This window comes from Macaca mulatta, chromosome 1, assembly GCF_049350105.2.
Source record: "Macaca mulatta isolate MMU2019108-1 chromosome 1, T2T-MMU8v2.0, whole genome shotgun sequence".
NCBI classification, from domain to species: Eukaryota; Metazoa; Chordata; class Mammalia; order Primates; family Cercopithecidae; genus Macaca; species Macaca mulatta.
In genome coordinates this window covers 80,494,309-80,512,101 of record NC_133406.1, presented here as the reverse complement: position 1 = coordinate 80,512,101, position 17,793 = coordinate 80,494,309, and the positions used below count along the sequence as shown (strand labels likewise).

The 17,793-nt window shown below is 38.1% G+C and overlaps 1 protein-coding gene and 1 pseudogene across 8 annotated transcripts in view; one reads left to right on the top strand and one right to left on the bottom strand.

The window, feature by feature from the left end:
* The window catches only part of MIA3 (MIA SH3 domain ER export factor 3), a 52,926-nt gene that overhangs the window by 9,761 nt on the left and 25,372 nt on the right, over positions 1-17,793 (bottom strand). For 5 of the 8 annotated variants that reach the window (XM_077937889.1, XM_015115698.3, XM_015115721.3 and 2 more), the window contains exons 7-18: positions 12,238-12,369; positions 9,053-9,074; positions 7,516-7,604; positions 7,188-7,265; positions 7,001-7,111; positions 5,877-5,948; positions 5,593-5,697; positions 4,793-4,915; positions 4,579-4,690; positions 3,603-3,658; positions 3,422-3,512; positions 2,786-2,924 (exon numbers count right to left, since the gene is read on the bottom strand). In XM_077937889.1, the coding sequence (XP_077794015.1) occupies positions 2,786-2,924; positions 3,422-3,512; positions 3,603-3,658; positions 4,579-4,690; positions 4,793-4,915; positions 5,593-5,697; positions 5,877-5,948; positions 7,001-7,111; positions 7,188-7,265; positions 7,516-7,604; positions 9,053-9,074; positions 12,238-12,369 (1,130 nt within the window). Of the gene's footprint in view, positions 1-2,785; positions 2,925-3,421; positions 3,513-3,602; positions 3,659-4,578; positions 4,691-4,792; positions 4,916-5,592; positions 5,698-5,876; positions 5,949-7,000; positions 7,112-7,187; positions 7,266-7,515; positions 7,605-9,052; positions 9,075-12,237; positions 12,370-13,310; positions 13,604-17,793 lie in introns of those variants that run through there. The other 3 variants (XM_028853474.2, XM_015115710.3, XM_077937909.1) reach the window with 2 other exon arrangements.
* On the top strand, positions 15,913-16,605 carry LOC144329629 (prefoldin subunit 5 pseudogene; annotated as a pseudogene).

The following is a 17,793-nucleotide window of genomic DNA, read 5'->3' as shown; positions in this document are numbered from 1 at the left end:
ATGTTTATAACCTCAAGCGGTATAAATGCAAAAGAAAAAGCAGGGGCGTAGCGGTGAAGGGGTGATGACAAAATCCTACATGTAGGCACCTCCCAGGAAAACTGCTGAAAAACCAAAAAGAAAAATGACTAAAGGCAGCTAGGGCAGGCATAATCCATTTGAAAAAAGAGAAAATAAGAATGATAATAGATTCCTCAAAGAAATTTTAAAACCAGAAGATAATTGGTTATCTTTAAAGCGCTAAAATTAAACAACTATCAAAATTCCATAACCAGCAGAAAGACCCTTTTAAAACAGAGTCAAAATAAAGACATTTCCACACAAAAGTAAACTCACTGAACCTGCATTAAAGTATATTCTTCAAGTAGAATGAACGTGATCCCAAATGGAAGACTGAAGATGTAGGAAAATGAAGGATGACAGGAACTATAAATAGGTGTGTAAATTGAGTATCAGCAGGTTAGCGCCGTAAAAGACAAACATTTTGTGGAGTTTGAGCTACACAGACCATTAAAATACATGACCACAATAACATCTAAGTCAGGAGGAAGTTAAAGCCCAGAAAGAGGTAACTCCTCTATTAAGAAAGAGGTAACTATACTATGTCAGACTTTTTAAAAGTCCAGGATACATGCTGTGGCCTTTAACAAGAGGACAAGTAGAACAACTTGTAACCACCAAGTTTAAATAGAGAAGACCAGAATCATTTAAAATACTCTAACAATTCAAAAAAATGAAAAAAGGAACATAGAACAGGCCATCAAATAGAGAGCAGATACCAATATGTAGATTTCAACTCAAACATATATTTACAAATTACATTTAAGAAGCAAATGAGTACTCAGTCTCTATGGCTACCTATTTATTTATGCTACAACTCACTCCAAAAAGACTTTTAGGAGCATAAACATTTGAGTAGGTAGGAGACTGCCAGGGAGAAACAATAAAGGACATTTTTACTACAGAGAAAACAACATACATGAAGACAAAGAGGTTTAGAGTGGCATGGAGGAACGGTTCTGAGTCTGCAGTTCAAGAAGCATCAGAAGAAACTACAGGAAATGCACCTGGAGAGGCAGCTCAGGACTAGCTGAGGGGAAAGTGGCCTCTACCTGTTAAGGAGTCTGGAATTCACCCTGAAGGGAATGGAGCATCCTTGACAGATTTTAAGCACATAATGACATGGACAGACTTGTATTTTAAAAAGTTCACTCTAGCAACTATATAGACAATCGGAACTGGGAAGAAGCTGTATAAGAAAGACTGGAGATGGGGGGCCGAGCGCGGTGGCTCACGCCTGTAACCCTAGCACTTTGGGAGGCTAAAGCGGGCAGATCACGAGGTCAGGAGATCAAGATCATCCTGGCTAACATGGGTGAAACCCCATGTCTACTAAAAATACAAAAAAAATTAGCTGGGCGTGGTGACAGGCGCCTGTAGTCCCAGCTACTTGGAAGGCTGAGGCAAGAGAATGGCATGAATCTGGGAGACGGAGCTTGCAGTGAGCCGAGACTGTGCCACTGCACTCCAGCCTGGGTGACAGAGTGAGACTCTGTCAGAAAGAAAACAAGGAAAGGAAAGGACAGGACAGGACAGGACAGGACAGGAAAGGAAAGGAAAGGAAAGGAAAGACTGGAGATACGTGATTAGCTAGGGACTGGCATAAAAGATGACAAGGGCCTGAACTAACACAGTGACTTTAGTGGTAGACAGCAGAGTACAAACCAGACAAGGAGACTGAATGAATGTCGGGGAAGTTGAGTAAAATACTGCCACATCAATGGGTTAATTGTATAATGAAGAAAAACAGTTGCCATTTAAGTAATTCACATTACTATTGGAGGCAGAGAAGTGTTTGTTTTCAAAAAGTAATGAAACGGGGAATGTCTCTCTGAAGCAGAACAGGCATTTAGAGCTGGCCTGAACAAAACCTGGAAAATCTAAACTGGCTGCTTGGTGAGCAAAGAATTAGAAAAAACATTAATGGCATAGTTTCAATATTTAATGGCATACAGCAGTAGCAGTCTAAGCATTTTAAAAAGTTAAATTTGCTTAGCAAGAGAGGCCTTCTCACACACTGCCATATACACCAAAGAATAAAATATAAGAGCAAACACAAATAGCAACTGCCACAGATAACCTATTTTTAGAGAATTCAGATGTTTTTGTGGAGAAAAAACTTGAACTATAAAAATACAGCTTTCAAAAGGTGCCTCGCTTGAAATTTGAGACATGTATTTCAGAGGATTAATATCTAAATATACACGCCAAATAGTTTTATATTCAAAACTCCTAGTATCTTTGCCACAATTATATTTAGTTTGAATATTTGAATGTGAAGTCCAAAACTAAATGTATCTGCAATAAGTAAATTTTCCTTTTTTGAAGTTTTTATTCTACTAAAACACATGTCATACAAAATCACTCAGACTTTTTAAATTACATAATTGACCACAAAGAAAGGAAAGTGAAACAAGTGGTGGAGCCACAGACAAGGCATGGCTAGATCTTCCAAAGAGAAGCACTCCACAGCAGCACCTGTCGGCACCAGCACACTGCTCCCCCTTCAGGGAGCTACAGGCAACAGTTTCTGACTACTGGTTAGAAAGGAAAGAAAAATGCAGCTTATGAGAAACAAAGCAGAAAGAAAGAAAGACAAATTTATACTAATTACAGATGTAAAAAAGTATAAATAATCCTAAAAAATGATAACAGTATCTATATTAGTTACACATTTATTTAGTCACATGACAATACAGTTCACAGGAAATGATGACAGTCTTACTTTTGCAAAGCCATCTCCTTCTGCTGATAGAGTTCATTCAGAATCTCCACTTTCTGCCTCAGGGTTTTGCATTCATCTTCCAGTCCAGCTTTGGCAGCTTGTAGTGAGTTGCGGTCATCTTCCAATTTCTTTATCTGGTCTGTAAAGGATAAAACATTGGAGTTTATTTATTTATTTATTTATTTATTTTGAGATGGAGTCTTACTCTGTCACCCAGGCTGGAGTGCAGTGGCCGGATCTCAGCTCACTGCAAGCTCCGCCTCCCGGGTTTACGCCATTCTCCTGCCTCAGCCTCCCGAGTAGCTGGGACTACAGGTGCCCGCCACCTCGCCCGGCTAGTTTTTTGTATTTTTTAGTAGAGACGGGGCTTCACCGGGTTAGCCAGGATGGTCTCGATCTCCTGACCTCGTGATCCGCCCGTCTCGGCCTCCCAAAGTGCTGGGATTACAGGCTTGAGCCACCGCGCCCGGCCTAAACATTAGAGTTTTATGTGTGTGCACAAGAACTTGAGAACTTGGTTGGGGGCTGGTGCTGAGAGAAATGAGACGAATGAAAGCAGGAAGCTGCTCTTTATCTTTCTAATGCAATTTTGTATCTTTCCAAGATATAGCAATTTCTTCTCAAGAAGCAACCTACCTTCCAGGTTACATTTAGTGGACACAGAGGCTCTTAGTTTAAGTTGTAAAAGTTTTAGATCCTCTTCAACTACCGATATTGCAGTCTGTGTCTAAAAATTGCAGAAGAGAGAAGTATTCATAAAAGTGAGACATAGTAAAAGTATTCACAGGTAATCATGGGACTCTAAAAAGGATTATACCCGAGAGACATCCATCATCTGCTTAATCTGATTTTTCATCTTCTCATTCTGGTCACCTAAAAAACAAAAGGATTTCTTTCATTGCTTTTTCTTCCTTTGCTTTTTAAATCCGTATTTTCTTGATTTACCCAAAACCAAACAATTGTCATGTTCAAACATTTAAAGAACAAACAAAAACAGAACAGGGTTAGACTGACTTTTAAGAGAACTGCAAACTTAAGACTGAAAAAGTGAATTCCCATTTGTACATAAACATGTTATACATGCCATTCTTGAGCAAGAAGAAACATGTGAGATAAAGCTCTTTCTTCTCTCTCATATCTACCTCCATCTGGGCTTAGTGTCTTATTCAGAAACATTCCCTCCTATTCTCCTCCAGAATCTGCTACCAGGTGTGGTTTAAACACCCACTACACAAGCAATATCCAACTTGAGAGAGGGCATCTAGAAACACTGTCCTCATCAGTAAACACTGCTACCCTATAGCCTCCACTCTCATGGCCTTAGTTTATGGATCCAACCACCTCGGCACTCTCAAAACCAGTTGTGGTTTTCTTTCATGGCCTTAGTCAGTTTATGCCTCCAACCACCTCAGTACTCTTAAAAACAGTTGTGGGCCTTAAAACCACACAGCTACTGAGATGACAAGTTTTAACATGTTATCTTCATGAAACTGAGAAACAAGTTTCTACTACTGTATGTGTTCAATACTTAGAGGTGTAAGACATGACCAGTGCAGCTCCCATGCACCCTTCTAGTCTCAATGTAAAAACAAAGTCAGTGTTCACTGCTTGTTTATTGCTACACCACACCCTAGCAATCCACCTCTGCGCAATGCAAGCAGACATACATTCAAATCCAATATGTGTTTACAACTCGAAAGCTTAAGAGGAAATTCAGCCAGGTGAAAAGTAGCACTGGTGCACTTAAAGACAGGAAGGCAAAACGGGTCCATCCTCCTTGGGACTGATCTTACCTCCCACTTCTCCATTTGCTAATTCATCTGAATCATTTCCACCTTTATTTTGACCCTCAGATTCAGATTCACACTCTAACCGATTCAACTGTGTAATGCAATTAGTCAAAGCCTAGAAAAGAAGTAAAAGGGCATTAAGAGTCTTTCCATTTAATTCTACAGATTTCATGATAATTCACAAGAATTAAGCTTGTATTCATGAGAACGTACTTACATTAATATTATCATCCTTGTGAGTAAGAGCTACTTCCAAATCTTTCTGAGACTTCTCAAATGATTTGATTTGCTCACTGAGCTCAGCATGTAATTTACTCCAGTCTTCGATTTCCTGCTGCAACTGAAAAGTTAAAACACAAGATTCCCACAGGTTAGGGCTTTTGTACTGGAGACATTAGGACCAAGTGAATGAGACAGGGAAATAAGGAGCCATGCCTCTCCTTGGCCTATCACTATGTGCTAAGACCTTAGTTAAGCGGGAGGAGAGAGTGGTCCCAACCCTCAGAGCTACAGTGAGAACATCAGAGCTGTCAAGGAAGTTGGATCTCGTTTATTGCATCCTTCAGAAAATGGTAGCCAATTCAAATAATTCACTTCCAGAAGGAACAGAAGGGTTCATCCTGCTATCTCCCAAGTCCAGACTCCTGCTCATGTAACATTCCCTTGGCTACTGAAGCAGTAACTACTCAAAGGAGGGTTATAAAATATCTAACTCTTAGGTCTAAAAAGCCAATCTATTACCCACTGGAGGCTACTCAAGTTAAACAGCAATTGGTGTTTGACAAAACAAGACTACACACTCTGATAGCCAAAATAAATTGTACAGAACAGAAAATCCAGAACAGATAGAGAATGTATACCTACACTCAATTTTGGAAGCATACTTTAAACTTTGCATATCTAAGAACAGAATCCTGCACATATATTACCTTAAAAATAGATCTGAGAAAAGGCATTCATGAGGTATGATACTGGGTTCTCTATTTTACATGACCTAGGACACGCACTTTCCTTTACCTGCTCTTTTTTCTTCTTAAGCCTAGCATTTTCTTCTTGAACCCGATGGCATTCAGACTTCACCTTCTCTTCACTAAGCTTAGCTTCATTAAGCGCAATCTGAACCTAATGCAAAACACTCCTATTAGTGAATTAATTCCAAAGAAAATCAAAAAAAGTTACTTTCCCAGCCCAACATCATGTAGTTTTCATTTTTTGCACATTTTAGCACACATCAAACTTTTGCTCTGCAATCAAACTATAATATAGTATTAATATCCTGCAGGAATTATAGTCAGCTTTACCTCTGAAAATTCTGAGGCATTCATTGAAATAGCATCCTTTAACTTCTCTATAGATTTCTTGTTTTCTGATATCTGCCATGTAAAAACAGAACACAAAATGTATATTAGGATTTCAGTAGAAACACTGGGATATGTACTGAAAAGAAGAAACATCAACAAAGTATGTCCCAGAGCCATCCCCTATGTTTCAGGTAAAAGCAGGTGTTTCAGTTTTGCCCTAGGGAAAAATCAAGAACTTAAAGAGGTAAGGGAAAATAATCGAAGGCATAAATATTTCATGGCATACACAGCCTTCCTGGTTAGAATAAAATGTGGTAGATGACCAGACTAAAAGGTGAAAGAAGAGAAACTGAAAAAACTTTTAAGTAAACCAGTTCAAATCAATGTGACTTTTTTTTTCTTGTAGCAAGAGAAAAAAAATCCCCAAGGTACTTTAAAAATGCTCTTGCCTAAATTAAAAATGGTAGGACTGGAGTGAAAATAGACAGATCACCCATACAGAAGAATTCTAGATAATTTATGAAGATTCTGGCTCCTCAAGGGGACAGAGCATAACCCTTTTTCACTGTGGGCTGTTAGTAACTTCCTTCCAAAGGGTACAATAATGCAAAAAGTTTAAAAAAAAAAAAAAAAAGGTAATTTTACAGTGAAGAAATGTGGCAATACTACCTCAGTGAGGTCATCAAGATTAATAGGGTGTGGGATTTATGGGTACGCTCTCTACTATCTTTGCAACTTTTAGGTCATTCTAAAAGTATTCTATTAATAAAGTAAAATGTTTACAGCAAAAAAAAAAAAAAAAAAAAAAACTTTGCAAAACAAAACAAAACACCCAGGACTGTTCAACTGGGTTGTGGTTTCCTAGTTGTTCCACATGTTTCAGAGGGCAGAGCCAAGCAATATGACAATTACCTAGAGTTGAAAACCAAAATACTTCCTAGGCCCATAAGAATAACTTCTTGTGTAAGTACTTAAAATTCCACAAAAATGGACAGAAGTAGGTTCAACTTCCCTGACTCGCACTCTTACTTCACGTAACAGCAAGGAAAATAAAGGGTTCAACTCAATCTACAAAAGAGTTCAAAACCCAAATTGTTAGTAACACTTAGCAGCAAAACTCTTACCAAGTCCTGATTCTTGACATTCTGTTCTCTCTCTGACTCTAACATAACACGAAGATTTTTAGCTGCGTCACCCAGAATTTCATTATTTTTTTCAAGTGTCTTGATTTTATCCTACAAAAAAGATATTAAGGTTAGTTATAGTCATTACTTATACTTTTAAAATGTAATCCCCAAAATAAGTTTTTACCTTAAATTTAATTGCTTCATCAGAGAGAATCATATTTTGTTTCCTGGTTTCCTGAACATGTTTCTTTGATTCCTTGATCTACATAAAATAAAGCATTCAGAATCCAGAAATACAAAGTATAGTGCTACCAGAACTCAATTTCAAGTGACTGACCTCTTACAGAGGAAAACAGTACTTTACACATATGACTGCTTAAGATCTGGATGGTTTATAGGAATTAATGGAATAATAAATATTACTTAAAAATACCATAGTAACTGAACTATAAGATAGGTGAAAATAATTCAAGCTGGGACCATGGGAAAAAAAAACAAAAGAATAACTATACCTTCTGTTCATAATTTGACAATTTTTGTACAAGTTCTGTATTTTCTTTCATGATAATCTTCAACTTCTCAGAAATTTGCTGTTCCGTGACTGAAAAAAGAAAAAATAATGAGGTTATTATGATCACTAAATGAAACTGAATTACCCAATGGATCAGCAGCAAAGACATGTTATCTGGCACTATCAGGAAAAAGAACTTCTTAGCATAACTATTATGGTTTTAAAAAGTGATATGGTTTGGGTCTGTGTCTCCACCAAATCTCCTGTCAAATTATAGCCCCCAGTGTCCCCAGTGTTCAGGTGGGGCCTGGTGGAAGGTGACTGGATCACAGGGGTAGATTTCTCACAAGTGGTTTATCACCATCCCTGTGGTGCTGTTCTATGATGGTGACTGAGTTCTTGTGGAATCTGGTTGTTTAAAAGTATGCAGCAACTCCCCGCTAACTCTCTCTCGCTCCTGCTCCCACCATGTAAGAAGGCCTGCTCTCGCTTTGCCTTCTGCTATGAGTAAAAGCTCCCTGAGGCCTCCTCAGAAGCAGATGCCGCTATACTTCCTATAGCCTGCAGAAACATGAGCTAATTAAACTTCTTACAAACTACCCAGTTTCAGGTATTTCTTTTTTTGAGACAGGGTCTTGCTCTGTTGCCCAGGCTGGAGTTCAGTGGTACAATCTTAGCTCACTGCAAACTCCACCTCCCAAGCTCAAGCAATCCTCCTGCCTCAGCCTCCTGAGTAGCTGGGACTACAGGTGTGTGTCACCACACCCAGCTAACTTTTGTATTTTTTTTTAATAGAGACGGGGTTTCTCCATGTTGCCCAGGCTGGTCTCGAACTCCTGAGCTCAAGCAATCCTCCTGCTTTGGCCTCCCAAAGTGTTGGGATTACAGGCGTGAACCACCACACCTGGCCTTGGGTATTTCTTTATAGCAGTGTGAAAACAGATTAATACAAAAACCAATCTGCTAACAAGAATAAGGATGTAAAAATACTGTTACAATTTAAGAAAAATATAGTAAGAACCTTTATTTCAATGAGAGTCTAATTTATTTCCAAGATAGGAAATACAGTAAAATGTTATAGCTCAGTATTCTTCCCTGCATGAAGCATCTTTCTTCTCAGAAAATGGCATCACTTCAAATATGTCATTTGCAAAGAGAAATAAAAAACGCAGTCATGCTGATTTACATTTCTAGTCCTCAAATTATCTACTTAAATAAATATTTAATGTACTGACTAAATCATTAGCAAAGGAACACTGGTCACAAGGAATAAATTGGTACTACGTCAACATTTAAGGTCAATCTGCCTCAAATTAATTATCTTCTCCCTACTCCTGCAATTTGTTCCTCTTCATCTCCTATCTCAGTTGGTAGCATCACTATTTCCTCTATCATCCAACCTGGCAACCTAGGAATAGTAAAGTTTTCAGAAGCTATAAGTCAGTCAGATATCAGAAGTCACTAAAACTACTTATATATAAAATCCATATCAAACAACAATACAGAGGGAATAGTACAAAATAAGCCAAAAGATTTACCTTGATATACTCTACTCTTTACCTAGAAAAGAAAAATAAAATTAAATTTGATGTCAAACATTTTATTAACAGATGTACATAGTTTCTAATACAACTGGCAGAATTGTAACCAAATGAGAATTTAATAATAGTTTGGTTTAGCATGAATCCACAAGATGAAAAAAATTTAAAAAGGTTAAAAAGCATTTCAAACGTAACCAGTAGTGATATGCTGTAGTCTGACAGATACAGCGCTAAGGTAAATATCTTACTCTGCAGCTAAAGAGATGTTTATATATCTAAATGAGCACCAGTTTTATGAAATAAGCACTTAGCTTGAATAACAGAAATGGCTAATATTTTTGTAATAAATATATCAACATCTTATTTATTCATTTTATTTATTTGACAACTCCAAATAGCCAGAATGAAATCTAAAAACAATGACTACTCAAAAAGACTCTGAGGAAACAAAATTAAAGGTATGATCTTCGTACTAAGACACACACCTCTTTTGCTCACCAGAAAACATCTCAGAAATCCTATTCAAAATTGACTACTGGCTGAATTTAAAAATAATTCTATTAATACTAAACTAGATCATTTGATTTTCCTAGACCACTAAAAACAGTGCTCACAAACCTGACAGGGAAGGGAAGACTGCTAGAGGAAAATGCATAAGCAACAAGAGAAATGACAACTATCATCTTCCTGAAAGGGCAAAACCCAAATCATCCCCTAAAGACAGCACTAAATTATAGGACAAAAAAATCTAAGCAGTAACTAATTTTTTAAAAAGAATCTTACTAAATTTCTTTGCAACCCAGAACATATTTTCCCTTTCAAATATTATGTTGATGAGATGCTAACACCAGTCCACAAATCATCCATAATCCCAGCAAATATACTGTTTACATAATATACTATATTACTGTATACAGTAATTAATATACTGCATACCTAATAATTACAGTATTTAAATCTCACTTATAATACCGTTGTTATAGGAATATGCATTCAGAAAATTCCAACATGGAAAGAAATTACTATCTCTCTAATGTCACGGCCTTGCTAATGAGAGTTAACTTCCTCTGCTCCATTTCACCCAAACTAACAGGCAAGTAGAGACCAAGGTTCCAAAAGTCAAGTGCTGAGGAACGACAGTTAGGACACAGAGCCTATACAACTTTCTAAAAAATGAAAATGGCGTCAGAATATTTTTTATTAACAAATAGGAGAAACGAGAGGGAAATGTAAAATGTTTTCACCTTTTCCCCTTCCATTTACCCTTTGATTCTCCCTTTTTATCTGAGAAAAAGCACCACGAGGTTAGAGAAGGCCTCACAGGAGAAAAGACCCTTCTTTTTAAGTAATTTTACAATCAATTGTGAAAGCAGAGAAAATTTATTAATGATGATATATGTGATATAATTATGAAATCAGAAAAACAGTACTCAGTTTTAGAAAGATTGGCACACAATAATTTTGGCCATTTTAACTGTGAAGTTTCAATAGGAAGCTATTCATCTGCAAAGTTCATTTACACAAAATAATCTTCTCCCAATTATGTTAAATAACTATGAAGCCGAATGCTACATAGTATAATCATAAGTATGTACAAGTATGAGTATACACACTTATACATACATATGTTTAAGTCTGAAAGACAAATTCTGCACAGAAGATAAAAAAATTAATGGTGTGTCTTTACACAGGATATAATTTGTATTTCCAAATAAAAAGGTATTTTCTGACTAAAACAGTACATGATCAAATCAGAAAATCTGGGAAATACACATTTTTTAAAAACTGAAAACGTACCTCATCTCCTAGATATAAGAATTTTTATCATTTTGTTGTATTTTCTTGCAGCATTTATTTTCTGTGTGTATGCTGATGTAATATACAGTTTATACCTTAAAGTCTTGGTTTCTACTTTTCTTCTACTTCATGTTAAATTGTGAGTATTTGTTGTGCCCCTATGTCTTTGAATTATATCAAGCAGCCTAATATCCCATTATATGAACATACAATAATTTAACAACTTTCCCACTGTGAATCACAGTAGGTTGTGTTAAAGTTTTCACTCTAATAAATACTGTTCTGCTGAATGCTCTTATGTAGATATTTAAAACTTTTTTTTTGAGACAGAGTCTCATTTTGCCGCCTAGGCTAGAGTGCAGTGGCATGATCTGCCTCCCCGTTTCAAGCGATTCTCCTGCCTCAGCCTCCCGAGTAGCTGGGATTACAGGCTCTCGCCATCACCCCCGGCTAATTTTTGTATTTTTAGTAGAGAAGGGGTTTCGTCTTGTTGGCCAGGCTGGTCTCGAACTCCTGGCCTTATGTGATCCACCCGCCTCTGCCTCCCAAAGTGCTGGTATTACAGGTGTGAGCCACCACACCTGGCCATGTAAGATATTTAACGCATGATCGGTTATTTCTTTCTTTCTTTCTTTTTTTTGGTTTTTTTTGAGATGGAGGAGTCTCACTCTGTCACCCAGGCTGGAGTGCAGTGATGCATTTCGGCTCACTGCAGCCTCCGCCTCCCAGGTTCAAGCGATTCTCTGCCTCAGCATCCCGAGTAGCTGGGATTACAGGCATGTGCCACAACACCCCACTAATTTTTGTATTTTTAGTAGAGATGGGGTTTTGTTATGTTGGCTTGGCTGTTCTCAAACTCCTGGCCTCAAGTGATCCGCCTGCCTCAAACTCCCAAAGTGCTGAGATTACAGGCGTTGAGCCACTGTGTCTGGCCGACTAGTTATTTCTTTAGGATTGATTACTAGACATGATATTAATACAATATAAAAGGATATAACCATTTTTAAGGCTTATGATACACATCATGAAACTATTTTTCAGGATGGCTCTAAGAATTCCTAGTTCTACTAACAGTGTACATATGTCCTACCTAATTCTTTCTTTTTTTTCTTTGTGAGTTGAAATAAAGACCCACCTAATTCTTAATATTTAGATTTTGATATAAGGGACATATAAACTGAAGTTTTCCCATTGAGATTATACATGTTGTCTTATCCACTTAAGAACGTACCAACACAAAAATTATACTAAACTATTGTACAAGGTTAGCTTGAATTAAAAGCATTAATATCTGTTCACATTAGAAACTGAAAAAGAAACAAAAGGGCTGTGATTATAAAACCATACTTGAATTTATGAGTTAAAGTATGCATTAATTTACTCACAACAAGGACAGTTCTCCAGAAGAAAACGGCAAACGAAACAATTCCCAAGAAGGCAGTGATAAGCACAGGTTTCCACGGCAATCCATAAAAATCAGGCCCAGGCTGAACATCATCAGGCAATGTAGCAACTAGCTGAAATGGGCATGTTAGAAATAATGAGAAACCTTAAAGAAGCTTACCATAAAGCAGTCACAAAGACTCATTCATAGAAATTCTAAACCAACTCTATCAGATACCTATCCCCTCAAAAATCTTCAGTAGCTCTCACTGCTTCAAGAAAAATAGGATACTGGGAGTCTCACACTTATTGTTTGGCTTGTTGTGTTCTGAAGTACTATGAGTCTGAATGTCTTTAGGTTGGGCATATATTTCTAGTTTACAATAGGCCCTGATACAATATGTTATCTAAAACATGGCTGGAATTTCTCTTGAATAGGTTGTTTTTTATTGCTGAAAAAACCACATAAGATATAAAACCTTATATATATAAGTAACCAACTTTTTATGGCTGCAAATAAAACCAATATGATGATAATGAATACCACAAATAATGTGTTATTCCTCTAAGATTTAAAATCTTAAATCGACTCTTACATAAACAAAGAACAAATGCTAAGTTTGGATAGCTCCTGATAACTGATCTAGATAAACCGCTTTGAATTTAGTGCCTTAATTCTAAATGTTTCCTTGAAAACAGTGCATTAAACACCTGTCTGATCTATGCCGTTTTCACAGCCCTCTACAAGTACACTATCATACTGGTCCCATCCCCCAACAGAGCCGGGGGTTATGCGGAAAAGACCTGTAAGCCCTCTGTGTTTTGATCGTGACTTCACACCATAACATAAAGTGCTGTAACTTCGTAAGTACGCAAAAAAAAAAAAAAAAAAAAAAGGGACGAAATCTCAAACACACTCCCATCTGCCTCCCTAAACAGCATAGAAAACGTCTTGCTTTCCTCGGATCTGACACACTCCATTTCTCCTTTGCACAATCAATGCACCCACTCTGCTCAGAACTCTTCCACCCGCCTGTGACAGCTTGAGTCCCTCCCTGGGAATGGGGACTGTCACCTCCAGCAGCTTGGCTATGAAGGCTGCGTAGAGCACCGACAGGGGTCCCAGAAGTTCCGGGTCCCCCGGGGTAGCGGTGATAGAAGGCACAGTGGCAGGTACTGAGTCCATTGTGTAGAACAGCTGAATGCAAGCGACAATTCCCAGGGGAATGGCACTGGGTCCCCTGTCTTTCAGAGCTTCCTCCTGCGGAAAGGCCCCAGTTCAGGGGGCGGACTCTGGGATTGAACTTCGCCTTCCACCGCTGCCGGCACTTTCGCTTTATGCCGCCTATAAAGCACGTCATCAGCCACGGCCCCTGGCGCATGTCAAGGCACCAAAAGAGTTGGCCCGCGAGGGCGGGACCAGAGCAGACGGAACCAACTGTCGAGGGGGCGGGGGAGAAGAGCGAATGGGGAGCGGAAGACTTCAAGTAAAGGGAGGCGGAAGTGACTGGCGCTTCCGCTAGGAACCTGCGACTTACAGAGCCCCGGAGTAAGGAGGCAGGGATCTACGTAGAGGAGGATTGTGGGCAGCAGCTGGGGAAAAGGAGAAAGGCAGGCCTCTCGTGCCGGCCCGGAGCTGACCCTTCCTGTCACAGCGTGGAAGGATCACCGCTCAGAGGGGGCGCCGCTGCCGTGCGCGGCCTTTCTTCCCTGCCTACTCAGTCCTCTGCTTAGCGTTCCGCCTGCTGACCTCCATTGCACTCGCTGTCTCACATTCTTGCCCACACTCTTATTAAAAAGCCTTACCCAGGAGTCATGTCATCGTGTCACCCCCATGCACAGGGGTTCAGTTATGGGTCCCACTTTTTTTTTTTAGATGGTGGCTGCGGGAAAGGGGAGGGAGTCTCCCTATGTTGCCCAGGCTGGACTCAAACTCCGGGCTCAAGCCATCTGAGAAGCTGGGACTACAAGTGGCCGGCCACATCTTAAGGTTGGGGTTACATGACTTGTGGAAAAGGACAAGGATAATGAATAGTATGGAAATCACGTTCCAAAAGTTGAAGAAACCGGGGACATTTAATCTGTGGGGGAAAAAATGGTATCTGTAGATAAAAATACCATTTTTAGACCTTTAAAGGTTTATCTTCGAGTTGAATATAAAGTCAACTCAGAGGAACAATCAAGCAAGAACAAGCAGGAAAACCCTAAGAAAGAAGACATATGAAGGGTGTGGTACAAGAGGAGGGCAGGATCTGTAATAACAGTATGGTACTGGCCCAAGAATGCAGACCCACCACGGGGCAGAATAAAAAATCCAGAAATAGACCCCACTGCACTGGAAATTTGGGATACAGCAAGTCCGCCGGTTAACAGACTTTTTAATAAGTGGTATTACATATCTAGATAACAATATGGAAAATAAAACTGGATCTTTTTCTCTCATTGTTCATAAATTCCAAGTTAATAGAAACCTGAATGTAAAACATGAAAACAAATGGTTGAAAAAATTGAGTGACTGTCTCTGTGTATTATGTGAGTGGGCAAGACCTTCCTAATTATGTATCAAAATCCGAAAGCAACAAAGAAAATGATTTGTAAATTTGATTACTGAAAAACAAAAACAAAAAAACGCGCAACCCCATCCACAAAAATTGCAAAATAATCCAAGTTTGGCAATGGTAACCTAAGAAAAAATATTTGTAACATATTATGAAGGATTAATATTCCTAAAATATAAAGTGCTTTACAAATAAGAAGATAGCCACCAGCAAACCTATAGGAAAATGGGCTGAGGTAATGAACAGATCCCAGGAAAAGAAATGCAAATAATTTAAAAACATATGGAAACATGCTCTGCCTCACTCATAATACAAGAAATACAAATTGAACCTACAATGAAATACGATTTCTCACTTATCTTGGCAAGATCCAAACATTTGACAGCACACTCTATAGGTGAGAGAATGTGGAGGAAGCAGGCACTCTCATTCTATGCTGATCTCTATATAAAATCATACAACCCCTATGATTTGGCATCGTCTCCAGAAATAACTTGTATATTTATCTACTGACTCAACAATCCCACTTCTAAAGATCTATCTCAAAGATACTGGGGATATAACAACAAATGCTGAAAAAATATATGCACTAAACTGTATTATTCCAGCATTACTTAAAACAAAAGACTAGAAACGACCAAAATGGCCATGAATGAACGACATATTGAATACAACAGAGTATACTGTAAAGCTATAAAAGAAAGTAATTTTATATACTGCTAGGGCATGCTGTCAGAATACATTTTTTTAAAGGTAGAGAAAAGTAGACTACTACTTTTATCTAAGAAAGTCAGGATTTTTTTCTTTATAGCTTTGAGGGAAATACGACATTCAATACGTTATATGTTTTTAAAGTACACAGTTTGATCAGTTTTGCATATGAATATGCCTGTGAAACCATCATCACAACCAACATAGTGAACCTCCCAAAGTCTCCTTATTCCCTTGGTAATCTCCTGCCCCCTTTCACCCCTCCCTGCCCCTGAAACAATTTCTGTCATAATAGATTAGTTTGCATTTCCTAAAGTTTTATATGTATGTAATAATGCACGGTTATATTTTCTCTGACTTTTCTCAGCATAATATGAAATTCACCCACATTGCTGCACATATCCATAATGGTTCATTTGTTTTTATTGCTGAGTAGCATTTCATTGTATGGGTGTGCCATAATCTGTTTATCTGTCATCTATGGATGGATATTTGACTTTTTCCAGTTTTAGGCTTTTATAAATAAAACTTCCAAGACTATCATGGAGATGAATCTGCCACAGCTAGAAATGCTCAAGAACCAGCTGGACCAGGAAGTGGAGTTCTTGTCCACGTCCTTTGCCCAGCTCAAAGTGGTACAGACCAAGTATGCAGAAGCCAAGGACTGTCTGAACATGCTTAGTAAGAGCAACAAGGGAAGAGAATTACTCATCCCACTGATGAGTTCGATGTATGTCCCTGAGTAGCTGCATGATGTGGAACATGTGCTCATCGATGTAGGAACTGGGTACTATGTAGAAAAGATAGCTGAGGATGCCAAGGACTTCTTCAAGAGGAAGACAGACTTCCTAACCAAGCAGATGGAGAAAATCCACCAGCTCTCCAGGAGCACGCCATGAAACCGGCTGTCATAGAAATGATGAGCCAGACGATTCAGCAGCCCAGAGCCCTGGGGGCACCTCAGGCTACTGCTAAGACCTGAGAATTTGTTGCAGAAATGGGGCAGAGGGATACCCCTTGGGCGTGGCTTCCTGGTGCCAGGGAGGGGAAAGGTCTTATGTTTAATGCCAATAAATGTGCCAGCTGGGCAGAAAAAATAAACTGTCAAAAACATTGATCCACAAGTCTTTCTATGCATGTATAATTTATTTTCACTTGGGTAAATGTGTCTCAGGTAAATGTTTAGGAGAAGAATGGCTGGATCATATGCCCATTGTAGGTGTATACCTTCTTAAGAAACTGACAAGCTGTTTTCCAAGATAGCTGTACCACTTCACATCCCCACCAGCAGTGTATGATACTTCCATTTCCTCCACATCTTCTCCAACACATGGTATAATCAGTTTTTTAAATTTTAGCCAATGTAATAAGTGTGTAGTGGTAACTCATTCTGCTTTAAATTGGCATTTCCCTGATAATTATGCTGAACATTTTTTAATGTGCTTACTTGCAATTGGTGTATCTTCCTTGGTAAAGTGTAATTTTACTGCATTACATTTTTTTAGATGAATGTTGAAGTTCTTTATGTATTCTGAATACAAATATTTTATCAGATAGATGCTTTGCAGTGACTCTTTCCCAGTCTGTAGTTTGTATAACAGTGTTTTTTAAAGAGATGTTTTTATTTTGATTAAATCCAAATTATCAAATTTCTCCTTTATGAATCATACTTTTGATGTCAACTGTAAGAAATCTTTGCCTAATCCAAGTTCAACAAAATTTTTCTCTTAATTTTTCCTAGAAGTTTTATAGTTTTAGGGTTTACATTTAAGTCTATGATCCACTTTGAGTTAATTTATGTACATGATGTGAGGTATGGATCAATTTTTTGTATATAAATATCTAATAGTTTGGGTACCATTTGTTGAAAAGACTTTCCTTTTTCCATTTAATTGTCTTTCCACCTTTGTCAGAAGTCCATTGTCATACATGTATAAATCTATTTCTGGATTTTCTATTTTGTTCCAATGGTCTATTCATCTGCTGTCTTAATTACTAGAGTTTTATAATAAGTCTTGAAATTACATGATGCTTGGGCTATTCGAGGTCCTCTGCATTTTCCATATGAATTGTAAAATCAGCTTGTCATTTAAAAAACATCCTTCTGAGATTTTAATTGGGGTTATGTTAATGCAAGTGATCAAATTGGGGAGCTTAACAATATAGTCTTCTGACTCATAAACAAGGTCTATCTCTCCATGTATTTAGGTCTTCTTTAATTTCTATCAGCAATATTTTATAGTTTTCAATGCATATGTCTTACACACTTTTTGCCACATTTATCTGTAA